The sequence below is a fragment of the Penicillium rubens genome (assembly GCF_028828025.1).
Source record: "Penicillium rubens strain IBT 27055 chromosome Unknown utg000001l_segment0_segment0, whole genome shotgun sequence".
NCBI lineage: Eukaryota > Fungi > Ascomycota > Eurotiomycetes > Eurotiales > Aspergillaceae > Penicillium > Penicillium rubens.
Genome location: NW_026890599.1, coordinates 4,138,601 through 4,162,828, shown reverse-complemented (window position 1 = coordinate 4,162,828; position 24,228 = coordinate 4,138,601). Strand labels below are relative to the sequence as shown.

Sequence of the window (24,228 nt, the reverse complement as noted above, 5' to 3'; positions counted from 1 at the left end):
GAAAATGCCAGTCACGCAGTTTGAGGTAGAGTAACATGAGGTCATTATCCGATAGTAAATATACTACTTTGTACATTGTATGTTTACTTTGCTTTTCATTGAAGGATTTCTTCAAAGTTAAGATCGACAAAATAGGGTTGGTCCACTCAAATGACGCCTCTCTCTCTCCGTATCATGCATGCATGTCGGCTTTTCTGCAGCCTTAGTCCCCGCAAAACAATTGGATAATGAAATATCAATGTCAGACCCCTCAGGCTTTCGCCTGGGGATTCTTAGCAGCACTGGCATCTTCTGTAAAGCGCAGACTGACACTATTCACACAATGACGCTCATCCGTGGGAGTCGGATACCCCTCACCCTCGAATACATGGCCGAGGTGGCCTCCGCAGTTGCTGCATACGATCTCTGTCCGCTTCATGCCAAATGTGTTATCAACATGTCTAGTCACAGCACCAGGGATGGAATCAAAGTATGCTGGCCAGCCACAGCCAGATTTGAATTTGTGGTCGGCAGTATAAAGCGGCGCATCGCAACCGGCGCAATTGTAGACACCTTTGGACGGATAGTGGGAATCGTATTCACCGGTGCCGGCGCGCTCAGTACCCTTTTCGCGGAGAATACGGAATTGCTCTGTAGCCATTCTTGTAAGCTCACATCGATCGTATATTGCCTAGGAGTTCAAAACACCCCATGGTGTACAAACCTGGGTTCAAAACAGCCCTCCACTCGTCTTCGCTTCTCTTGTCCGGGGGCGACATGGCGTCAGCCGGTTTGACAGGGCTATGGTTAGAGCTGAAGAAGGCACCAAAAAAGGGGATTGTCGGTGCAGCTAGGAGAGCCTTTGTGCTTGTCTTCGAATGGGGAGGCTTGCGCGTCGAGGACAAAAACCGGGAGAAGCCAAATGTCGGTGCAGGGCGGAGAGGGATGGTTTGGTGTTTGAGGGGGGAAAGAAGATTGCGAGATAGTTGGGATCGCATAGAGACAGAGTCGATAGAAGAGTGACAAAAATATAAGTGATCGGTAATTGAAGCAGAGATGACAGTGGGGTGAGGCTAATCCCATCTGGGCCTGCGCTGAAATCAAGGCCTTTACGTCATCATGCGGGGAGACCCCCGGGGACTCTATAAGGCCTAGACTCATGAGTAGATATATATATCCTATAAGGCTACGATGTTCCAAAGCTGATTGTTTGTCTTTTTGAGAAGAAATTGATATTCGAAACAGTCCAGGTCCCAAACTCCAGCAGTGCAAGGGTATCTCAACAGTAAATCTGACACAAACAGGATTGAAGAAAAAGAATAAAAGAAAAATGGAAAAAAAAAAAAAAAAAAAAAAAAAAAAATGAAAAAGAGAGAGAAAATGAAAGAGAAATGAAAAACAAAAGAAAAACAAAAAGCCGATCCGAGTTGGGAGTTTGCGGGCGACTCTTTCAGCAAGTTCATGGGCATTATCGGCCGCCTCGTCCAAGCTGCGGCGTCTAGCATTTCGGTCCCTCCGTTTCTTATTCCACTTGACGAATTTGGAGAGTGAGGCGATAATGGCGCAGACAGCACCGCCAGCACCAATGGTTCCTGCGAGGCTTGTGCCCAGGTTGGCCAAGAAGACATAATGAAAGGAAAATAGTGAAAAACAGGCCAAAGACTCAGCGGCGGTTAACGCCGGTCACCAACATGGAGCCCCGATTGAGCTCCACACGCCAGCCCTCCTTCAACAGCATATTCCACACGGCGGGTCCAATATGTGATTTGCGGTCGAGGGAGTGGTGACCAACACCGCACACAATATTGAACCCGCCATGGGAGTTCCGTCCTCCGCCACGAACATGCTTCTGGTCGCCCAGTCCGTCCCACCACGCCTGCACACGCTCGCGTGCAATTCTGACTGCATTGGCCACAGTCACACCATGCAGATCCAGGTCATATGGCGATGACTGGCGGGCCACCAGCCGGTCAGAGGCTGTTGCCAGGTGGCGTAGAGCAAGCTGGCGTTGCTCGTTTCCGACGTCCCTGTAATAGGCAGAGGCGCCGCCGTACAGGGGGTTCGAGCGGGCGCGGCGGGCGGACTGGGATGCTTGGGCAAGGGCAGCGGATCGGGCTGCGAAGTGAGAGTTGGCAGCGGCAGCAGCTTCATGGAAATCCATGAAGTCCGAGGCAGACCCTGTCTGCGGCGTTGGCGCCACATTCTCCTCGTTGTCATCGAGGGCGACCGGTGACGAGACGAAACTGATGATGTTTGAAACTGAAGTGAGATCAGGACGCCGGGCTAAGATCTCAGCCAATTCACCTGCGGCTGAGATCTCATTGTTTGCAATTTGAATCAAACCGACTAGAGTGATGGGCTTGATACCGGGGTACTTGTGACTGAGCTCCCCCACTTGCGTGACGAGTACAGGGTCGTCTTCAATCTCATGGATGTCCTTCGGCGCATGGGCCTGTGCCAAGACTCTAATCGTCGCACAGAGTGACATGGAGTTTGAATGATAAGCCGATGCGATTTTCTCTCTCTGCAACGCGGAGGCCCGCGAGGAAAGAAAGTCGATATCCTTCTTTCCTGCCTCCCATTTATTGGTAGTGGTATTCATATCCTGGGAGGCCAGATCGACTCGACGATTTTGCTGCTTTTTCTTCTTTCGCGATTTCTTGCCGCCGCCGTCTTGATTCTCCTTGGCCTCGAAGCCATCGATTGACTTGGGAATGGAGGATTGGCTGTCTTGAGAATCCTCTCTGGGGATTTCTTGAGGGGTCTCTCTCGCAATTTGTGTCTCTTCGATGAAAGCAAGATTGAGTAGGACATCCATCGAGCGACTGAGGTTGTCATGGCAATCTTCTAGGATGCGCTCGGCTTCCAGGCGAGTAATGCTTGGGAACATGCTAATCAAGTTCTGTGCCTTGTCAGCGCTTGTCATACCCAGAAAGGTGTATGCAAGCTTAGAGCGTTTGAGATTTTCAGCGTGACTGGCACTGTTGGTGCCGCCATTATCCTGTTGGGGATTTTCAAGCGATGGCCAGCTTGTAAAATCCGAAGGTGCGCCGTCAGACGATTCGCCGACCAAAGAGCCTGAGGCCTCGGAGTTTCGGAGATTTGTTGTGCCAGTGGGGTCAAATGGTAACTTCTCTTGCTCAACGGCAGATGCGTTCAATACATCCAGAGTTTCACGCAACTGTTCGACTTGAGAGGGGACTGCCAGGTCAAAGTCTGATGCAATCGCAACAAACAACGCAGGGTCAATTGGCGGACAGTAGGTACTTTCAAGCTCCTAAATAAGTCAAGAAAAAAGAAAATCATCAGAACAGAACATGACAAGCAAGTGGTATAGCAACAAGCTACGCCTAAACTGTCTGAATCAGTGGGACGCAACGTACCTTGAAGACTTCACTGCCACAGTCCCCCATGGCTCTGATCATGGAATCAATTGCAGGGAAATTGAAATTGCTTGTTTCATTCCCTGGGAAGGGTTGCGAGTTTGGATAATTGCAGGGACGTTAAGTGGGGGTGACAAAGGTGAAAAGTGGCTTTTTTTTCGTGATGATCTTGATAACTCCGCGATAAGATAGGGAGAGAGATCGATGCGGGTAATGATGGGGGAACCAATCACAGAGCCTTACAACAGTCACGTGTTTGCATTGCATTGCATTGGTGCGGGGCGCCGGGTCCCGGATCAACTATTGGTCCGGAACTGAGGCGGTATTATGTGGCAGAATTGGGTAGTATAAGAAACTCCCTCTGTTAGCGAGTTAACTAGTTGTCCTTTGAATATCATTACATTACCCAGTTTAATCCATACCGTAGGCCTGTGTGGCCGTCTTTGTCGGTAGCTTCTTTTAAGCCTTGCTGGCGGTTTAGTTCTTTGTCTGCCACAAGGGTAGGAAATGGCACGTGTAAAAGGACCACGTGCTGAACGATGGTTTTAACCAGGACAAAACTGATCCCATATTATGTAGGATTCGAGTGAGGTCACTTTTTAACAAGATTCAGACTACTAGCAAGAACATACATCATTATATGTACCAATTCCTTCCAGTCGGCCGGAATCACACACCTATATCCCAATATCTGCCTCTGTAAGCTACAGCAGTATCCACGGCTTCTACTTGTGCATTTGTTAGTTTGTATGTGAGGTGCACCCTCTAACTACATGTAAGTATTATATAACTAGAGGTAACTCCAGATGGCGTGTGCATTAGGCACCCAAGGTGACTGCACCTATTTGCTATCTAGTAGTAGATAGATCCTTTCTCCCTCCAGTCCATCCTTGTCTACGGGAATCGAAGAATAAGTTGATATTTCTCCATCGGGATATCTTCAGTAGCAATCCCCAGAGAAGGGATTTGATGGGATAGTGATGTGCAGGCCGAAATATGTCTGATACGGATTATTTAGCATCGTCGTGTAGATGTGGCAACTAACGCGACCTGCCACGCAATATCGCAAGTACTTCCTTTCAAAACTTTGATTGAATCTAAATGTAAAAAAAGGAAAAGAGACCCCGAAGTCCAAAGTAGATAGCCTGTTGGATTCAGTAGGCCCACCACTAGGGACAAATTTAAGAATGCGTAACACATTGGCATTGATGGAATGATACAGACAATCCTCCCGCACAGCATTGAAGCTCTCCAGCTACCAAGCAAGCACTTGTTTTGTTTCCAATTTATCGATCAATCAACCCTTCATAGAATAATTGTGGAAGTATCTAAAGCAGTCGGAATCCATTTTCCGCAACAACCTGCAGGGAGCCGTTTTGAAACGGCGCCCAGGAGCATCTGTGAACTGCAAGGTATCCTGTGTGTGTTCCCCGTGGAAAATTGCCGGAGGAAATTGCGCACAGCTGAGTGGCCGTATCTTCTGGCTCAGTCAGCAGCAGTTTAGCCCGAAGGATCTCTCATTTCGATTGATGCACCGCGCTGGACCAAGAGTTCCACAGTATCCAATAGCCCTCTAGCAGCGGCATAATGAAGCGGGGCATCTATACCACTATTATACATATAAAAGTAATATTCGTCACCACAGTTCTGATATATGATATCATTCAGCAGATGGTGATTGTCTAAGAGATACTGGAGGACCTCTAAGCGATCATCGGACTCGCGCATTGCCGCATAATGTGACTTAGCCATGCTGTATGGATGCACCATGGCTGAGAAGAAGCTCGATAATTGCGAAAGGTGCTTTCTCAAAAACGATAGATAGTGGTGTTCGATCTGTGTGTTTATAATATCGGCAATTAGGATCCGCCCCATGGGCAAGGAACCACTCCGTTAACTGATAATCGTGGAAGGAAAATCTATGACAAAAAAAAAAACCATTAGCAAGCCACCCGGTCTCCTATTAAAGCAAACAGACTCACGCTAGAGCTGCGGGAGTCTGCGAGTCAATCGATGCGTTGATGTCCCATCCGTGTGTAAGGAATAAGTGTTAGTTTACTTTAGAATTTATAGACTGATAGGCTGGACCGAGCATAGCCAGCATTGGCTAGAGTCTATTACCATGGAATTAAACCATTAGTCGCCACTAGAAAGCTCATCGCGGGAGGTGTCATATTCGAGGAACAGACGGAAGAGAGCGAAGTTGCCCTGTTTAAGGGTAGTGTGGTCATATACTCGGGCAATGTGCTGAAGAAGGCCGCACCATCATCGAGAAAGATGTTTACGCCACTAGTGATATGGAACTTGAGCAAAGCGCAAATTCTCCCTGTTAGTAGAGACTCGCATTTCAATAAGGAAATGATAACAAACTTAGTATGTTCCTGCCGTTCTAGAGCCGCTTCTGTGACAAATATAGATGCTCAAAAAAGTAACTATATATATTCAAAGAAGGCTTGCACTAAGTTCAAAAAACCAACTTGTACAATACAATAGCTACACATAGCTGGGCCAAACGAAGTATATGCTAATGTACGGGTTGTAGTTCATACTTCTAGCTCTAGATTAACTTGCTTCTTGAATGATTCGGCATTCTCGTATTCTACCATGCACCAGATATCCGGGTAAGCCTGGCGTTTCTGATGACTCCGAGGTCATCTGTCGGTAATTTAGTGGCACATATGTCTAAGGATTATTGCTGACTTTTGGCGCAGCATAATACTGATTTTGACATAGCCATTATAGTTGCGCAGGTATTCAGGGGTACGTGAGCAAATAGTACGGGTAATCTGCAAGGTTGTGCGGGCCGAAGCCGCAGGTGGGGCCGGCGCGACATCCACCAAGCAATGAAAGGAACCTCGAAATCCAAGCAAGACGCCAATTTCGGTCTGCTAGCTGTGCCAGTAAGTAAGTCTTGATGTGCCGACGGAACTCAACCAGGGTTCTCTGGTACGTCGCATGCAGTTTGTCATACCGAGTCTCGGGAAATGCAATAGAGATTTGCTTCGAGGCACTCGTGACGAAGCTACCTTGACCCTTTTATAGGTATTAATTCTACAACTTGGTTTCCGTCTATTGATATAAAATCTTTAGTTCCCCCTGGAATTTTGGAACTACATTGCCTGCAAAACATACCCCAATGTGCAGGCTTTGAAGCCTGCCTTCCGCTGGGTATGTTGATGGGGCTGGCCGAAGTGGTTCCCAAGGCCTCATCAGTGTAGAGGCGCATGTATAATACATATTAGGAGTTGACTTCTCATGATTTCTCATTTAGTGACTCGGAGATTATTATATAGACAATTATCAGGATAAATGTGAGCGCTAGTTCCCAATATTGTGAGCCAAATAGATCTAGTTATGGAAAGTCCCTCACCATCCAGGATAAAAGTTGCATAAGCCACGGATTTCAAGGTTGTTGGATACATAAATCCAAGTGTCAAAGTGACCTTGATAATATACCTACATAGGCATCTATTTGGAACGAGCTTCGAAGTTCACCAAGTTGGGTAATTGACACAACACATCAACGGGTTCATGATTCATTCGGTGGGAATGTTATGCGTCGAAAAAGATAATGAAATACAAACAAGGTATAGTATCGTACTGTACCAAGAAGAACAGAAAAAGGAAAACCCCAGACGCTATGCGAAGAGATAAATCAGGGCTTGTGCCCAGACACGACACTCGGCCCACGCCCACGCGTGGGCCGAGTATACTGCACTCTTTAGTGCCATGTTGACCATGATACCAAAGAAAACAAAATGAAAACAAGAAGAACAAGAAGACGCAGAAATCAAAGAAAGAGGAAACCCCCTGTCAAAGCCGCAGTTCATCTTCCCTGGTGCTAGATGCCAATGAGTGCGTAATAATACGGGCCCCCCTTGAGAATTGGTACACGGGAATTATGAAGAAACATTGAAAGGATATGGGTAATGCATGAAAATGGGAGAACGCGGCTTGAGTGTACATGTCCTAGGGATATCCTGAACCGACAAAAAGCATGGGTATTTCCGTGTGCTGCTAAAAACGAGAAAGCAGAAGTGTAGGAAGAGAGATAGAAAGGAAACGAGGATGCCAGCCCCTGTTCACCACATATCATCATCGTCGTCGTCATCGAGTTGCACGTCGTCGCCGAAGGACGAGTGTCCATACTGGTGGCCTGGGCCATAAGCCTGGCCATTTTCATAGCCCTGCTTGTCGCCCCTCGCATGGCTACCGTAGCGATCATGTGGATCGTCATCATAGTCGTACATGGAAGCGTCGTCATAGGCACTTTCTCCGTAGTGCTGTTGCTCCTGAGACTGTGCGAGACTGTTAGTAATCTTGCGCTCCCCCTAGACAAGGGACATATTCACTTACCTCCTGGTATCGTTGATATTGGGAATACTCATCTGGCTGGTCCCTTGACTTGGATGATCTCTGAGATGAGCCAGATGAAACAACTGGCATCTGCGGGTGCATCTGTTGTACCTTGGCCAGGTATGAGTACATGAAGTTGCTCAGCAAGACTTGAGAGTACAGAGCTCGCCGGGGATTCGCAAGCTTGATATGCGCCATCCGGTAAATAGCTCGCTCCTCCAAGATTGAGAAGCGAGTCCATGGATAATCGACATCGGCGCGGAGTACTCGCATTGAGGGCTCAGGAGAAAGGTTTCGTGACGAATGTTTTCGGTGGTGGCCATCACTACTATGCTTCTTTCGCCCACCGCCGAAAATAGAAGAGAAAATGCCATCCTTTTCTTTCTTTGATTCTCCTGATGCTCTCCTCACGCTATCTTTGCGTCGTTCTTCTTCGAGCTTCGGATCAAGGCGGTCCAAAACAAGACTTTCGCGTCCCCGCGGAGTGCTCTCGATAGACGATTGTAAGACATCTAGGCGTGTGTTGTCATGGGTTTTGTCGGCAATCTTTGATTTGGTCTTTTTCGAGTCACTGTCCTTGTCCTTTTTCTTGTCTTTTTCCTCGCTGCCCAACAACCAGTGCCAACTAGACTTGCGGCTACCATCAGAGTCCTTCTTGTCTTTCGATTTCTTGCTCTCGGATTTCCGCTCCTCGGGCTTGCGTTCTTCTGAGATGGTAGGGATGAATGAAAGACTATCGGTGCGGGTGCTGTTGCCAGGTATCATCTGAGGGCTATTGGCAAAGTCATTGAGCGAAGATGTGGGTTCGTGGGGAGGTTGGCGAGGATTCTTGGGACGTTTTGGCGCCGGGTCAGGCGAAGGCGTGGGCTTCGACGCCGGTGTAGTTGCCGCAGCACGATCCGATGACAACCTACTTTGTGAAGGCGGACTTGGTATGCGGTTGGATTCAGTGGCGGGAGGCGTTTCAACTATGGCAGGGATCTTCTGATCGCCCGGAGCTATGTTCAAAGTAGATCGACCATTCGAGCTGATACGAGAATGCCATTTCCGTGTATTGGTCTGATCTCCTGAATTGGATCGATCCAGAGCAACATCCGGTTGCCCACCAGCGGTGGACAAGTCTTCCTGCTCGGCCTCGGGCTGATCGATAATCGGAGCGAATGTCGAACTCGCGGTTGAGCTTGCAGCATAAGCTGAGCCATGCGATGAGGCAGAGGAGGCTCGAGCCGGTCGTGTGGTTTTGGGAGCAGGATCGGTCGACACACCGGTTTGCCCCGGGATTGCGGGGTCTTGAGGTGGTAGAACAGCCGGAGGCCTTGCGTCACTCCCGGCAGATTCAGATGCCCCCCGTCCAACTCGCTTGGAGTAGGGCAACTTCTCGCCCTTCTTCAAACTGCCCGCTTTCTTATATTGTGTCCTGGTTGACCGGCGTAGGCTGTTTCCCAGAGGTGTGGGGGGCAGGATGGGCCTGTCCTCATTTCCTGCGATGCCGATATTCTGCATACCGCGCACGAGTGATTCTTTGTCCACCGGTTGCGAATCATCCACCAAGCTTTCCAATTGTTGCAAGTTGGGACTCAACATGCCATCTCGCTTACTTGATTGAGAGCGTTGATGTTCCAACCGATCCGCACCATCTGTATAACCCGACGAATTATCGATTTGTCTCGATAACATGGAGCGTTTGCGCTGAAGACCACCTCCCGACCCTTGGCGTTCGGAACCTAAAGTCGAATATTCGCCGGATCTGCGCTTGATATGGTCGGCCTTGCTGTCGAGAAACGACTTGAATTCTTTAGGGGCCAGTTCGGGATGCAGTCGCGCGGGAACCCAGAATAGCCGAGAGGCGTCATCTTCGTCGGCCGAGGGCGAGGGGGGTGGTGCGAATCCTGGGAGATCAGGATCACCGGCGGCAGCCACATCCATCGACATGCGCCGAATCGCGGCGAGATTGTGCAGTTCCTGAGCGACGGCCGCAGGGTTCGACTCGTAGTCGATATCGTTGAGAGGAAAAGAGGATGTGGCAGTGTCCGAGGGTAATCGAGTACCATCGGCATTCCCCGGATCACTTTCTCGGTCAAAGGACCGATTTCCGACAAGCGGCAGCCGCTGTTCCCCATTTGTCTGTATCGTTTGCACATCCGACGAGGATTGATGCAGTGGGGAGGGGGGAGAAAGAGAGGACTCGGATTCTGCGGCGGCGCGCGGAATTGTTGTTATTGACTCGCCAAGGGGGGATGTTATATAGCTCAGGCGTCTCGGATCGTTACGATCGTAGTCATCGTCGTACATGTGCCCGATGGCCTCCGTCACATGGTGGCTTGGATCGCTAATCGATAGATGGGCGGCGTGACCTCTCCGCGTCGCATGCCCGCCAGCCTCGTGGGCACTCGTGGAAGCCTGCGCGGGTACAAAATATCATTAGAATCAAGAATTCGCCAGTTCGAAGTCGAGGTCCAATTCTCGGGGTTCCATGGGAAGGGGTCCAATTCCACAAGAATGTGGTTGTGGTTGTGCCTGAGGGGTCCGAGGTTGAGGGGTCTCGAACAAAAAAAGTCACGACCACATGAACCAGAGTAGGGACCGGGAGAGCGACGCACCTGCATGGGAAGCCAGTTGTACAGGGACCAAAAGACGTCAAAGACGGAGCCCGAAGGAAGCTTAAGAGGAGGGGGCAGTGTCAACCACGTTGGATAGGGAGGAGAAACGGGTCATCGAAGCGGGGAAAGAGGAATGGAGACAAAGAACCGGCAGCAGCGTGCTAGACATTCAGATACCGAGTCCGAATGAGGGTTCATGGGTCGAGGAGTTTTGGGAGAAGGAAAGAGAAGAAGAAGGGAGTTTAGCGGGCGGAGAGAAGATGAGGTGAGTGAGAGAGTACATAACCTCCACAGCACCTGACTATCTGAAACTCCTGGAATTCTATTATATTAAGAGTTTCTATCTAGTTTCCTCTATACCTAGGTAATTTTCTATTTTCCCTTCTTCGATTTAGGGCTTTTAGATCTTTCTAGATCTTGATTCATTGAGTACTGTTGGCTCCACTTACATTAAAACGGGGGATGGTGGACGATCGATTGATCTGCATACAATCGCACATGTTCTCTTTTCCCTTTCCCTTTTTCCCTTTCTTTCTCTACTAATACACTGTACTTTTTCAGTGATACATTCTTTTGGTTTGGATTCTAACGTCGGACTCCAAAGAAAGTAGGTCCTACCTCCTTTTCAGAGCTGACTTGCAATATATTTTTTTGAACCGTGACACTGCATCTATGTACCTCGAGGGCTGAGAAAACCACCTCGTACTCCTTACATTCATCTTTGTCAGAAGCTGAAAGGCCTGAATGAACATGGGAAAGATTTGAAACACATAAGAATTTCGGATTTGCCATTGCAAAGCCGCTTGGCATATTCTTGTCTATAATATCCTTATATGGATGGACTAGAAGGGGTCGGACCTGGGATTCCATAGAACACCGTGTGACTTCCTTCAATCTTCCCCGGCCGAAGGGCAATCGCTGGATATGCCATGTCCACGGGTAAGTGTTCGCATGAGTCAATGACACGAGAAGGTCCAGCCCAGAATGTGAGATGCCTGAGTACATAGGATCATTATGTTGGAACTATATAAAACTCAGAATGTCAGGGTCAAATGGAGCTGAAAAATGTATTCAACCTAAGAGACTAAGAAGAGACTTATGAGACGTAGATGGAATAAACTCTGGGGGAAATCACAATCAGATGGGAAATGCTCTGCGAAAAACCGAAAAGATCCAAGATGACAGTATCCCCAAGTCCCCCGCGAAGTAAAAGAAGAAAAAAGAAAAAAAGGCATGAGAACGAGAAACTCCACGCTGAAGAATGTGAGTGACACCAACAACTTTAACATAAATAAAAGAAAGAACGGAATAGACAGGCGTTTGACCGATCCGTATACACCAGGATATATGTAGGGCAAGAGTTGGGGGACGTATGTTCATCAAGTCCCGGAGAAATGTGCATCAAGAGTTCATCACAGTGTGCCAGATGGACCAGCATTGGAATCGTATCGACCTAAGAGGCCTCAACATAGTTGCTGCGAATGAATTAGCCGTCGATTCTAGAAAGTGGAACGAATAAGTTCTTACCTGGGGAAGATGCCCACGCGATCACCAATGCGACCAGTCCACCAGTCTTCCGCCTTATCTGTCCGTTTCATTATGGTAATAATTTCACCCTTTTTGAATCCAAGGTCACCCTCCTGATCCGCATCGAATGTGAAAAGGGCAACGGCCTGGTCTGATCGCAACTGGGCCGCACCAGTCTTTTGTTGGAAGACCGGCTTAGGGGCAGTTGGACGGGTAGGTCTGCGATCCGAGTAGACATAATCCTCCTCGAATGGCGCAGTGTTGCTCCGATTGCGCCCGTAGCTATCAAATGCATCGCCGGCAGGGGACCGGGTTGTCGCGGAACGACCAAGGCCCGAGGCAGGTCGATCATAAACATCATCAGCCCAGGTGTTCGCGCGGCGGGGCTTGTCGCGGTAGTCATAATCATAATCATTGGTGTTGGATCGAGCACGATGGGTACCTTGACCGTAGGCATCGCCCTTGCGTCCCTCCCAGACCACATCGTCATGGCTGTCGTCATAGACAGGAATGTCATTGTACATGGAGTCACCATAGGCCCGCGCGTTGCCTTGGAATGCACGGGAGTTCAGCACGCGCATCAGAGCGTCGGCGGCCGGCGGGGCGCGAATGCTGCCGGTGAGGAGTTGGTTGGCGGTGACCCGGCTGCGGTACAATTTCTCGTTGGCATCCTTGCGTTCGACCAGCATACTGCCTTCCAAACTGACACCGGCGAAGAGACCCTTGGTTTTCGAGTAGGAGAAGACGGCCGCAACGCCCTTGGTACTGGCCGCACCAGCCGCCTCGGCATTTCGGCCAATCGGTCCAGCAGCGAGCGATACATTGCCACCCAGCGTCAGTGTTCCCACTTGGGAGAATGTGCGAACAGCAGCGGCATCATTGAGAATGAAAACAAAGTCGGTCAACTCAAACCCGATCTGTCCTCCAATTCCGGCACCTGCAGTCGCAATGGCCGATGGAGCCGACCAGGACCCATCGCCAAGACGAGCGACAACGATACCGGAGCCGAATCGACCGGAGCCTAGGAAACCGGCCTTGAGAACTGTGAGAACTGCCAGACCCTAAGGAAAAAAGGTCCGTTAGCCATGGATCTTCGAGACCGGAGAATAATGAGTGTCTTACCTTTGCGTTGGCCAAAATCTCTGGGGGAATGACCTTGTCGGGGCCGAATGATTGCCTAGGATCAACAAACGAAGTCAAGATCTTTGCAGCCTTCTTGCACTCGCCTGTTAAGAGAGAATCCACTGTCAGCCGGATATGCCGCACACGACTGCGGGGAAGTGGGCTTTGGAGATGGAGAAAACATACTGCTCATAGACGCGGGCAGCGGATTGTGAATCCCGAAACCCATCTTGTGTGATTATCGAGGTAGACAAACGAAAACTGGGGAGGGGGAAATGGGGGGAATGGAGGAGCTGTTGATGTCTACGGGGTTTCGAGGGTAACGGTTAGTCAGTGTGGGCCTGATGACGGCGAATGCGGGACGCCGGTTCGTGGGAGGCTCAAGATGTACCTCGCAGCACCCCCAAGATTGCAGTCAAAATCCTAGGGACAGTACAATGTTGGAGATACTTCCAAGACACTAGATATCAATTGGTGATAAAATCTCCTCAAGGGTTGCCAGCCCTTGATATCTCACGTATCTGGGCAATCTTGGGGTCTCTTGGCTCCGTGTCTAATAGTGGCGGAGCGAGACGAAGGTTGCTTGGCAAATTGGGAGTTCCTTAACAATGGATTAAAAAGGAAAAGGATAACGGGAACAAAGAGACTATAACCAAAGCAATAGTCTCCTGATGTGTAGAGAAACATGTGTATACCTAGGTAGCCATAGTATTACATACTTGCTGCCAAGACCTGTTATCGTATCGCGATTGTCTCATCCGGAATCAACCTTGGGAACCTCGGAACTTATCCACCTCCATACACTTCGTGAATGCAAGGTCATGGTGGGATTATGATCAATATCTGACTCGCTAGACGCGAAAAATGGCATCAGGTATGCTATCTATGTGCCCCACCCCCAGAAACACCCCTAACAGGCCAATTCGTCCAGTTCGCATTTGCGTTTGCGGCGACGAGGGCACTGGCAAGTCCAGTCTCATCACCTCGCTCGTCAAAGGTGTGTTTGTTACGAACAAAATCCAACCAGTCCTCCCCCAAATTACCATCCCTCCTACCCTCGGGACCCCTGAAAATGTCACCACCACGACCGTCGTCGACACCTCGGCCCTTCCCCAGGAACGGAACAATCTCGCGCGAGAGATACGGAAATGCAACGTGATTCTCCTCGTATATTCCGACCACTACAGCTATGAACGGGTAGCTCTGTTCTGGTTGCCATACTTCCGCTCGTTGGGCGTCAATGTCCCGGTAGTCCTTTGTGCCAACAAGTCCGACCTGGCGACTGGTCATAGTGAGACGCGAGTGGTTGAGGAGGAGATGCTTCCTTTGATGGCAGAGTTTAAGGAGATCGACTCTTGTATACGTACGAGTGCCCGGGAACACCGTAATGTTAACGAAGCCTTCTTCGTTTGCCAAAAGGCTGTCACGCACCCGATCGCGCCACTGTTCGATTCCAAGGAGGCGGCTTTGAAGCCCGCAGCGGTGGCAGCTTTACAAAGGATATTCTATCTCTGCGACAAAGATCGCGATGGGTATCTGTCTGATAAGGAGCTCAAGGATTTCCAAATCCGGTGCTTTTCCAAACCATTGAACGAAGCGGATCTCAACCACATCAAGGACACCATTCAAAAAGCCTATCCGGACTCAGTTACGGAGTCAGGCATTGACTGCCAAGGGTTTATTCATCTGAACAAATTGTATTCGGAGAAAGGGCGGCACGAAACAGTCTGGATCATCTTGCGGGCGTTTCAATACACGGATAATCTCTCCCTGCAAGAGAAATTCCTACACCCGAAGTTCGAAGTACCGCCGTACGCTTCTGCCGAACTATCACCCGAAGGCTATCGATTCTTTGTGAATCTCTTTCTTCTATCTGATAAGGATAATGATGGGGGATTGAATGAAGCCGAACTTGCATCCTTGTTTGCCCCTACCCCGGGCTTGCCTGCGTCATGGGTGGACAGTTCGTTCCCATCATCCACAGTCCGCAATGAGGCAGGGCATGTAACACTGCAAGGGTGGCTTGCTCAGTGGAGTATGACTACTTTCCTGTCTCCCAAAACTACCCTGGAATACTTGGCATACCTGGGCTTTGAGCCCTCTGACCAAAGTGATCAATCTATTACTGCGGCGTTGAAGGTTACACGCCCACGAAGAAAACGTCGCCGCCCGGGCCGTGTTGGACGAAATGTTGTCCAATGCCATGTTCTGGGAGCCCCTGGGTCTGGAAAATCGGCCCTGCTCGATGCACTTCTTTCCCGCGGATTCAGCACTACCTACCACCCTACCATCCAGCCTCGTACCGCAGTGAACACGGTGGAGCTTCCGGGAGGGAAACAGTGCTACCTGATTTTGGATGAACTTGGTGAGCTGGAGCCCGCTTTGCTGGAGAACCAGTCCAAACTGCTGGATCAGTGCGACGTGATTGCGTACACATACGATTCCTCGGATCCGGACTCATTTTCGTACATTCCTGCATTGTTGGCGAAATATCCTCACCTGGAGGAGCTCCCGAGTGTGTTCATTGCCCTCAAGGCCGATTTGGATCGGACGACGCAGCGAGCCGAGCACCAACCTCATGAATACACGGCTATGCTGAACATGCCTAGTCCGCCGCTCCATGTGAGTGTAACGTGGAGTTCCATCCAGGAGGTGTTTGTCCATATTGCCGAGGCTGCCATGGAGCCCAGCACTGCTTTCCCGCGCAGTGAAGAGGATGTGGAGGGTAAATGGATGTCGTGGGGAATTGCCCTTGGAGCGGTGGTTTGTGCAGGTGCCGCCGCGGTGATGATATGGCGACGAGTCGGGAGCGGCAATTAAGATCTCCTTCGTTCATGTTCTATACCATACCCCATAATTTAATGTGCAAATAAATGTAAAATGATCTCAACACATCCCATGGATTTATCTGATTTATTTCAATTGGCCTCGGGAGTATGATACTTAGTCAGGCACATCGGCTCAGCCGGAGTTAAGCCGGTCCCCCGCCAGGCACGCGGTGTGTTCTCCGCTCGAACGTTACCCCGGACATCATTTCCCTTGCTGATCCTCCCTCGCGTCTCGACTTGTATTGTCGAATCCAACCTACAACCTCCAGACCTCGAACCCTGATATCGTTATATACATCATATCAAGTACATATATATATACATCTGTGATTATCGGGCTTATTGCGCACCTCCACTCGCTGTCGTCCCCCGACCATATTCTGCAACCTGTCCATCACCCACTTCCAGCACATAGGAGCTTGGGGATATCGGTATATAAGACTGGAAGAGGAAAGATTGCATAGAGTACAGCAAAGTTTGCGCATTTGCCTTATCGGATCCAAGGTTGCGCTGTTGGTCACACCAGATCTCAGCCCGAGTTCAAATTGCGCCTGTACGAGTGACGACTAATCATGTTGTAAGCAACGCACTTTCTCTGCTTTCCCACTTACTCTCTACTTTCAATCTGAGCATTGTGTTCTCATTACCAAACGTAATTTGAGGGAATTGCATTGCTCTCAGGTACCAGATAAATCACTTCATTTGCTGACACCAGCAGCAGCGTCCTTCCCCCTCCCCCTCCGCGCTATACCATCCCTGTCGCCTATGCGGCGGGGGCGGCGAATGGTATGGCGGTTCCTGTTGTCGAAACGAATAACACTATTACCCACCCGGAGAATGGGTGTCCATTGCAAGTTGGTGAGGGTATGTGTGCGCCGCGATCGCTGATGTCCCTGCATATATCCATTGCTTCAAGATCTCAGAGGTAGCTTACGTTTTATATTGGGACAGGAACGTACATACTCCAGGATGATCTTCTCCTCGCAACACCGCCTCCCCACCCATCTGAAGCTCCTATCATAAACCCCAACCCTCTTGCGACGCTACCCACACCCCCGACTACCGGCGTAAAGTTATCTCTGGTCACCCTCGACGCTCGGAAGAAGCCTCCGACTTTCTTGAACTCGGCTGTTACAGCTCCCCAATTCGGAGATGGAAACCCCGCGCTTGCGGCACCACCTGTCGCAGCAAAGGACGCATCGAAGCGAAGGAAGCCCAAGAACAACATCATCAAGAGCAGTTCTTCGTTCGTGTCCCGAGTCATCACACATGAGACATCTGCCAAGCGATTGGGGGATCGTGACTGGAACGGTGTTTTTGCCTTTGCGAATATCAACCGAGCATTCCAATGGCTCGACCTTAGTTCGCCTACGAAGGAGGAGCATCTTACGAAGGTCCTCTTCACCAAGGCGCACATGCTCTGTCATGATATCAACGAACTCACCAAGACATCATCGCATTTGGACATTGTGATGGGATCTTCTGCGGGCGACATTATTTGGTATGAGCCCATGTCGCAGAAGTACGCTCGGATCAACAAAAATGGCGTGATTAACTCCTCCCCCGTCACTCACATAAAATGGCTCCCTGGTTCTGAGAACCTGTTCATAGCATCCCATGCGAACGGTGCGCTGGTCGTGTATGACAAGGAGAAGGAGGATGCCCTTTTCACCCCCGAGGCGAACGGCCATTCCGAACAAGAAATCGGACGATTGCCATTGGACATCCTCAAGTCCGTGAACTCCAAGAACCAGAAGACCAACCCGGTCTCATTTTGGAAAATGGCGAACCAGAAAATTTCAAGCTTCTCCTTTTCGCCGGATCAAAGACATCTGGCCGTGGTTCTTGAAGATGGGTCGTTGCGGCTCATGGATTACTTGAAAGAGGAGTAAGTTTGGCCTATGTTGAGGGAACCGAACAATTCCCACCTAACAATTTCTAGGGTCCTGGATATATTCCGCAGCTACTATGGGGGCCTGATCTGTGTCTGCTGGTCGCCGGATGGCAAATACATCGTAACCGGAGGCCAGGATGACTTGCTGACGATTTGGTCTTTCCCTGAGCGCAAGGTTGTCGCCAGATGCCAAGGACACAACTCCTGGGTTTCGTGCGTAGCATTCGACCCCTGGCGTTGTGACCAGAAGACATACCGGTTCGGCAGCGTCGGCGACGACTGCCGCCTCCTCTTGTGGGACTTCAGCGTCGGCATGCTCCATCGTCCTCGGGCACATCAAGCTTCAACTCGAAATCGATCTAGCATTGTAGTGCCAAATTCACAAGCTGCCAACCGCCACCGTGCAGACAGCGGTGACAACCGTATGCGCTCAGACTCTAATGAAACAGCCAAGTCCAGCGAAGATATCGAACAGATGAGTCACCCCGTGGAACCGAGGTCTCGAACAGCTCTTTTGCCCCCGATCATGGTAAGCATTGATTGATGCCCAAATTTACAGCTTCAAAAGACTAACTGCTCCCATAGTCCAAAATCGTTGGCGAAGATCCCACCTGCTGGCTTGGCTTCCAGAAAGATTGCATCATGACTTCCTCCCTTGAAGGTATGTGTGTATAAACGAGGTTTTCGAGCCCGAATAATCTAACAGTTTGATACAGGCCATATCCGCACTTGGCATCGACCCAGCGACAGCGTCGTCAAAGCATGATGCTCCATTTGAGGGCTTACCGTATGCTTTTCTGGTACAGGATGACTTGGAAAACTCCGTCCTTGATGTACCAAGTAATCGAAATCGATTCAACAATGTTGGAAGCCCTGGAGGTTACCAATCGGGGCCGGGTGCAGTTTTTTAGCGTGGGCAATTTTTTTATTTTTCATTTTATTTTCCTTTTAACACGTATGATATCTTTTCATGTCAATATTACATATAGAATATAAGGACCCGTGAAAATGACGCCGAAAATGACAGCTTCTGGCGCTAGAAACGGCCGCCTTTCCACCTACGCATCGCAGTTACAAGTCTTCCCAGTCTTAGCACCCCATTTACTTCAAGGCATTATGGCTCCAAGACTCTCTCCTGCGAAACTCATTCTCAGGAAGTAAGACCCGAACTGGGGTCAAGTTCCTCGCGAACAGTCAGCCTAGCCTACTGACTGAACCAAGGGTCATCGAGGATCTGTCTCGCTGATGCTCTTGCTGACGGTTCAAAGTACAACAAGCTTCCAATGATTTCTCCCAGTCTCGTTATATCCTCTCTTGTGAGATCAGGGGTCCGGCGTCCATCAAAATACACTTCTTCCAGCCATTCTTGCAGGTTGGGCTCGGAGCTTCCCGCGGTCACGTCCTCTCCTTTGTCCATCGTATCCCATATATTTTGCCATCTTTTAGGTAGATCGTCACTCGCCATCTCTTGCATTTGACCAATGAGAATTGGGGGTGTGATTAGGAAGTTGTCAAAAGGTGGCTGGCCCGTGAAAAGTTCAAAGAGCTGTCATGGTTATCAATTTAGTCTTGTGTAGTGTTGAGGCTTGTATCACTTCACGTACCATACAGCCCATACTCCATAAGTCAACATGATGATCAATTTTATCCTGGAATATAACTTCGGGTGCTCGAACAGCCAAAGGTGTGTGCAGCGTGTGTGGAGCGGCAGTACATAAAAATGATTCTCCGAAGTCAAGTATCTTGATTGACTGAGTCGAGTTCCAAGAACGGGTTCGATATGAGGTGGGCTTCACGATATACTCCGGCACGCTGAGCTCAAGGTCTTTCCCATCGCGCCTCTGGACACGGCCTATTTCAGGTTTTCCTAAAATCTCAAAGAAAACGTCTTCGGTTACCTTATCCAAGCAAGGCATAGTAAAGGCCAAATTGCGAGTGTGTATATCTATTTTAGGTGAGAATTGTCGGACTTCTCCCCAGTGAGTGAGTTACTGTACCTCCATGTCCAATATTTCGTTGGTGTAAATCATTAAGCCCAGCGAGACTTTGCTTGGCAATGATTTTGGCAAGCCTTCCTGGAAGTCTCCCACCGGAAAAATGAGTATCAATTACGTCCGGAATGTTTGGCCCCAAAAGCTCATAAACGAGGCATTTATGAAATCCATTTGGACCCGTCAGATCGAAATCATCGAGCAACTGCACCACATGCGTCGGACTAGGGTGATAAGATGCTAGTTCCCTCATAGTTTGGAGTTCTCGCGTCTCCCTCTCATGTTCCAGTTCTGCAACAGAAATCTTCACAGCGACGTAAGCTTCTGTCCTGCAAGAGTAAATTGTGATTAGCTGGGACTACCGTGCGTTACACTTGCATGTCTTACTTTTGATCTTTCGCCGCCCAAACTGTCGAGTAGCCACCCCACCCTAGTTTATGCAACACCTTGTACCTTCCAGCTTTAAGGCATTCTCCTAAGGTGACTGGGTGGTAACCGCCTCGTCGGTAGCGATGAAGTGGCTCCACATCAATGGGGGAAATATAGGTAGGCTGGTCCATCGGACCCTTGTCGGCGTTGGTAGACATGAACTTGTGGAAAATGCAAGGACTCCTCAAGGAAACAATACGCTTCTGTGGAAAGCAGGCGATGTTCCTCATACTGGAGCGATATGGTCGGTACAGATAATGTTAGTATCGTCAGTCATAAATCCAAAATACGTAAATACGTCCTACGCGCCCTTGAATAGCCAATCACATGATCTGAAAAGCAGCCTCAGACTTTCAAGCGGAAATTGATTGGGCAGCTGCGCACCTCTAAGTCGTGTCAATCAATTGACATGTCAGTATGAGACGCCTATGCACCCTTGAAGCTATACTGGCCATTGGAGCGCCATGCCAGAGCCTACGAAAGCGCAAATATGGCGGCGCTAACTAGGCTTATGCATCTGAAGGAAGGATATATAGTGATGCCCTGCTGCTCATGGGAGATACGATGACTTTTCGAGATATTATGTCCAGAATGCAATAATGATGATCTCCGTTGGCTGACGCTGACTCTTGGCCTTTTGTCAATACGAACATATCCTTTTGGTCGTAGCCTTAGGATGGTTCGAAATCAGATTCACCACTTGCAAATGGAGATTCTTCCTCGATCCCTCTTTTGGAACCCACTATACTCTTCCGCGTTACCCTACACCTGACAATTAACAACCTAGAATAGCTTTCGTGTTAAGCCTGTATGGTCTCAGGAAAACCAGGCAAACGGAGGAGACCTGCCTGGTCAGTCTGGCTACTTGGCCACAACTCGCATTTCAGTCCGTCAATCCCAACAAGTTAAGCGCCTCTCAAATGAGTTGGGTGTACATACAGTAAAGGAGACTCATGAGTTTCGGTTAGTGTAGCGATATCTTTCGATTAAAGTCTAAAATCTGGTGGACTCTGAATTGACAGATTCTTGGTGACGTTGAATCCATTGAACGTTTGGAGCCTTTAAACAATACCGATTACTGCTACTCGCATCGCAATCCCAACTAAAGATGTGATTGATAGTATAGTCCCAAGAATATAAAACAGACATAGCATTATCGCATTTCTCATTAATGTAAGGGGCATATCATAAGTCCATAGAACAAATCATCAACATCAACATCAACATCAACATCAACACAATAAATCATCACTAGTCAAATAACCCCACTCCCACAAGGCTTCAATAAATAGTAGACTCTGTCCTAAGGAACTACCACAAACAACCAGAACTATCTCCAACTCATGTATCTAAGTTCCCGGGTGTCCAACTGGACAGTTGCCTAGAGCGGAATCACGAATGACCGATATCGGGATCAAAGGACCAGAGCTAACAGGCCGAGGAGAACACTACCAGCAGGGGGCATGAGGACGGCAGCAGCATTCGTGGTGGTACTGGCAGACTCTGTGGCACTGGAGGTTGTGGTTGAAGTCGACTTGCGAGTGGTGGTCGAAGTAGTGCTCAGATGGGTTGCGGTGGACAGGCTGGTCGAGGAAGTCATTGAAGCTGAGGTCAATTCTATGGATATAGTTAGTGTCTGTTTCCTTAATGTAGTGGGTGAAAAAGCAAAATGCTGTCTCGGAAGCCAGCTTTTACTAACCAGGGGTAGTGGAGATGTGGGTAGAAGGAGACATGGTAGAGGAAATTGTGTTTGAGGTGAAAGTCGAGGTAGGAAGATGGGTGGATGTAGTAGGTGAGATAGAGGACGCGGTAATGGAAGAAGAAGTCATCGGGGTAGCAGAGGTAGATATAATAGAGGATGAAGTTTCTGTAATGAAAGATGAAGTTGAAGGGCTAGATATAGCAGAGACCGAGGAGGAAGTTGCTAGTGTAGGTGTAGAAGAGACTGAGGAAGAAAGAGGAGTGGTAAGCGTCATGGTAGAAGTCAGGGTCGTAGTGTAAGATGTTGTAGATGCCAGGGTTGAGGAAGTTGAAAGGGAATACGAGGATGACTCAGGGGCTGAAGTAGAGGCAGAAGCGAGAGAGGAGAAAATGGAAGAGGTAGACGCACTTGCAGAAGAGCTCATAGAAGAAGATGTTGTAGGGGTAGAAATAGAAGATGGAGCAGTAGAATAATAGGACGAGGTAGGGGTAGACGCGCTGATGGAGGAGTGAGTAGTCGAAGACAGGTAAGAGGAATCAGTCGAGGAAGAGGGAATCGAAGAAGTGAGATCACTAGTCGACGCGGTGGAAGAAAGCAAGGCAGACGAAGTTTCAAGAGCAGAGCTGGTTTCCTTACCAGAGCTACTAGCACTAGCACTAGCAATTTCACCAGGCTCAGTGACTCTGAATTGCTGAGACTGAGCCAGAATGCCACTGGTCGGAGAGAGGAAGTTGATCTGATATCCCTTTCTATATTGATCATCAAGTCAGTAGCTCAAAAGGCAATGCAATCGAAATGGACCTACCCATCGTCCACACCTGTGAAAGTCTTTGCGTTGACAGTGTAGGAGCCCTTGGAAGAGTCTATATCTTCCGCCACAATCGTTGTTGTCGGAGGGTAGACATTTTGATTGACCAGTTCGATGGTAAAGGTATCTGGGTCGGTTCTATTGATATTTTATATTTGGTTAGCAAATTACCAGTGCTCGTAAAATGCTGCTAAACTTGTCAGACTAGCTTACGAGACAGACTGCCACTTGATAGTAAGAGGCATATCGGGATCAATCCTCTCACCCATCCGTGGGGAGGTGACAGTGAGACCTAATTCAACGGTTATTAGACTGATTCGTATTCCTTTGGACAAAGTGCCATACCTGCAGCTGTAGCAGCCAGAGCCACCAGAGAAATAATGTTAACCCGCATATTGATTGACTTCGGTAACCAATATCAGGTAAAGTAATTCGAGGAAATAGTTGTCAACCTTGGAGGGTCGGACCACGATATAATATTCCTGAGGTTGTAGGAAATCAAAGTCAGGGGCGATATAAGACGGGAACATGATATTTTATAGCCCCCTATGACAGTTGCAGGGAGCTGTATCTCTTACAGGGTCTTCTCAATTTTCAAAGGCCATATCTTTATTTTTGGGCCGATTGCCGTGGTGCCTTGATCCATCGCGCCTCGTGCTCCCAGATGTGTGTCGGAGTACAAAGTAGTTAGTCGAGACCAAGTTCTCTAGTCCCCGTGATGTAAACTCACTGCTGTGCGGTAGTCAAAAGGGACCCAGAGGAAGAACTGTTGACTCTGTAGCTTGCAACTTCATTTTCAGCCCGGATGGGAATTTTTCATCGTCTCAATCCAAGATGTACAACGTCTCCGATTTCGACCAGCCGCGCGTCATGGTTCCTGTGCGTATCGCAATGAGAGATAGGTTTTATGATACATGGCCTGTTAATATACTCGGCGCAATCATAGTAATTGTCTAGGGCACGGGACCCCTAGGATGACGGCGGCCCGTTTAGACTCGAAGCCGAATTGCGAGAGATTCACGCGATAATTAGCTATTATGGCTATTGGCTATGATGTAACAATCCTGTGGCTATGGAAATACCCTAGAGTTTCCATTTGGATCAATTATCTTATATCAGTTAAGCTTCTATGAAACTATATATTCTTCCAAGGTTGGAGCCATGGACACGCCGACGGCTTATTTGAACCGACTATTTCATGACCATTGGGTTTTATTACGCTCAATAACTCCGAAAGGTGTAAGCACACCGTCAGTCTTGGTTCTTATGAGCCCAAGTAGGACAAAAAGCCAAGGGAACAGGTGTTTCACATTTCAACCCAGCTCCCGGTTCACGAAAATAAGGTGGGGATAGCTATTAAGCTCCCATACTGTAGATTTAGATTTACCAGTTAAAAAGCAATCTAGCCTCCAGAAAGGCTCTGAGATTTCAAAGTGGTTGCCTAGGAGGTCTTGGAGTACATAAGAAGTTGCACGAAGCACACAACGTCGGAACAGCCCTTATTGGACAACTCCTAGGATATATTAAAATAGTACAAATGGTATCCCTTGTCGGGATAAATTCTTGTCTTGACTGTAATAGAAAGTCCCGTTCGGTCTCAAGCATCTGT

At 48.9% G+C, this 24,228-nt stretch overlaps 10 protein-coding genes across 10 annotated transcripts; 3 read left to right on the top strand and 7 right to left on the bottom strand.

The window, feature by feature from the left end:
- Positions 1 to 250: 250 nt before the first annotated feature.
- On the bottom strand, positions 251 to 977 carry N7525_001611 (peptide-methionine (R)-S-oxide reductase; the record flags this gene model as incomplete). Its single annotated transcript, XM_002557740.1, has 2 exons — positions 251 to 630; positions 704 to 977. 2 exons carry the CDS (start codon positions 975 to 977, stop codon positions 251 to 253), a joined length of 654 nt encoding a protein of 217 aa, XP_002557786.1.
- A 665-nt stretch (positions 978 to 1,642) lies between these two features.
- Positions 1,643 to 3,404, bottom strand: N7525_001610 (uncharacterized protein; the record flags this gene model as incomplete). The annotated part of the gene is made up of 2 exons (XM_002557741.2): positions 1,643 to 3,256; positions 3,363 to 3,404. 2 exons carry the CDS (start codon positions 3,402 to 3,404, stop codon positions 1,643 to 1,645), a joined length of 1,656 nt encoding a protein of 551 aa, XP_002557787.2.
- A 1,458-nt stretch (positions 3,405 to 4,862) lies between these two features.
- Positions 4,863 to 5,114, bottom strand: N7525_001609 (uncharacterized protein; the record flags this gene model as incomplete). The annotated part of the gene is made up of 1 exon (XM_061211976.1): positions 4,863 to 5,114. The coding sequence occupies one exon, from the start codon at positions 5,112 to 5,114 to the stop codon at positions 4,863 to 4,865; it is 252 nt and encodes an 83-aa protein (XP_061071202.1).
- Positions 5,115 to 5,966: 852 nt separating this feature from the next.
- On the top strand, positions 5,967 to 6,539 carry N7525_001608 (uncharacterized protein; the record flags this gene model as incomplete). Its single annotated transcript, XM_061211975.1, has 3 exons — positions 5,967 to 5,983; positions 6,139 to 6,262; positions 6,453 to 6,539. 3 exons carry the CDS (start codon positions 5,967 to 5,969, stop codon positions 6,537 to 6,539), a joined length of 228 nt encoding a protein of 75 aa, XP_061071201.1.
- A 905-nt stretch (positions 6,540 to 7,444) lies between these two features.
- On the bottom strand, positions 7,445 to 10,445 carry N7525_001607 (putative telomere silencing protein Zds1; the record flags this gene model as incomplete). The annotated part of the gene is made up of 3 exons (XM_002557743.2): positions 10,319 to 10,445; positions 7,719 to 10,118; positions 7,445 to 7,660 (listed from the first exon to the last, which is right to left on the bottom strand). The coding sequence occupies exons 1-3, from the start codon at positions 10,322 to 10,324 to the stop codon at positions 7,445 to 7,447; spliced, it is 2,622 nt and encodes an 873-aa protein (XP_002557789.1). The 5' UTR covers positions 10,325 to 10,445.
- Positions 10,446 to 11,771: 1,326 nt separating this feature from the next.
- N7525_001606 (SYLF and SH3 domain-containing protein) lies at positions 11,772 to 13,196 on the bottom strand (the record flags this gene model as incomplete). The annotated part of the gene is made up of 4 exons (XM_002557745.1): positions 11,772 to 11,793; positions 11,846 to 12,906; positions 12,968 to 13,071; positions 13,154 to 13,196. 4 exons carry the CDS (start codon positions 13,194 to 13,196, stop codon positions 11,772 to 11,774), a joined length of 1,230 nt encoding a protein of 409 aa, XP_002557791.1.
- Positions 13,197 to 13,831: 635 nt separating this feature from the next.
- Positions 13,832 to 15,787, top strand: gem1 (ERMES complex Ca(2+)-binding regulatory GTPase GEM1; the record flags this gene model as incomplete). Its single annotated transcript, XM_061211974.1, has 2 exons — positions 13,832 to 13,841; positions 13,899 to 15,787. 2 exons carry the CDS (start codon positions 13,832 to 13,834, stop codon positions 15,785 to 15,787), a joined length of 1,899 nt encoding a protein of 632 aa, XP_061071200.1.
- Positions 15,788 to 16,367: 580 nt separating this feature from the next.
- On the top strand, positions 16,368 to 18,455 carry N7525_001604 (WD40 repeat domain-containing protein; the record flags this gene model as incomplete). Its single annotated transcript, XM_061211973.1, has 6 exons — positions 16,368 to 16,372; positions 16,514 to 16,659; positions 16,747 to 17,683; positions 17,738 to 18,218; positions 18,275 to 18,350; positions 18,406 to 18,455. The coding sequence occupies 6 exons, from the start codon at positions 16,368 to 16,370 to the stop codon at positions 18,453 to 18,455; spliced, it is 1,695 nt and encodes a 564-aa protein (XP_061071199.1).
- Positions 18,456 to 18,893: 438 nt separating this feature from the next.
- On the bottom strand, positions 18,894 to 20,267 carry N7525_001603 (uncharacterized protein; the record flags this gene model as incomplete). The annotated part of the gene is made up of 4 exons (XM_002557748.2): positions 18,894 to 19,235; positions 19,294 to 19,634; positions 19,687 to 20,009; positions 20,068 to 20,267. The coding sequence occupies 4 exons, from the start codon at positions 20,265 to 20,267 to the stop codon at positions 18,894 to 18,896; spliced, it is 1,206 nt and encodes a 401-aa protein (XP_002557794.2).
- Positions 20,268 to 21,523: 1,256 nt separating this feature from the next.
- Positions 21,524 to 23,013, bottom strand: N7525_001602 (GPI anchored serine-threonine rich family protein; the record flags this gene model as incomplete). The annotated part of the gene is made up of 5 exons (XM_002557749.1): positions 21,524 to 21,726; positions 21,809 to 22,560; positions 22,617 to 22,757; positions 22,833 to 22,911; positions 22,965 to 23,013. The coding sequence occupies 5 exons, from the start codon at positions 23,011 to 23,013 to the stop codon at positions 21,524 to 21,526; spliced, it is 1,224 nt and encodes a 407-aa protein (XP_002557795.1).
- Between the last annotated feature and the right edge of the window lie 1,215 nt (positions 23,014 to 24,228).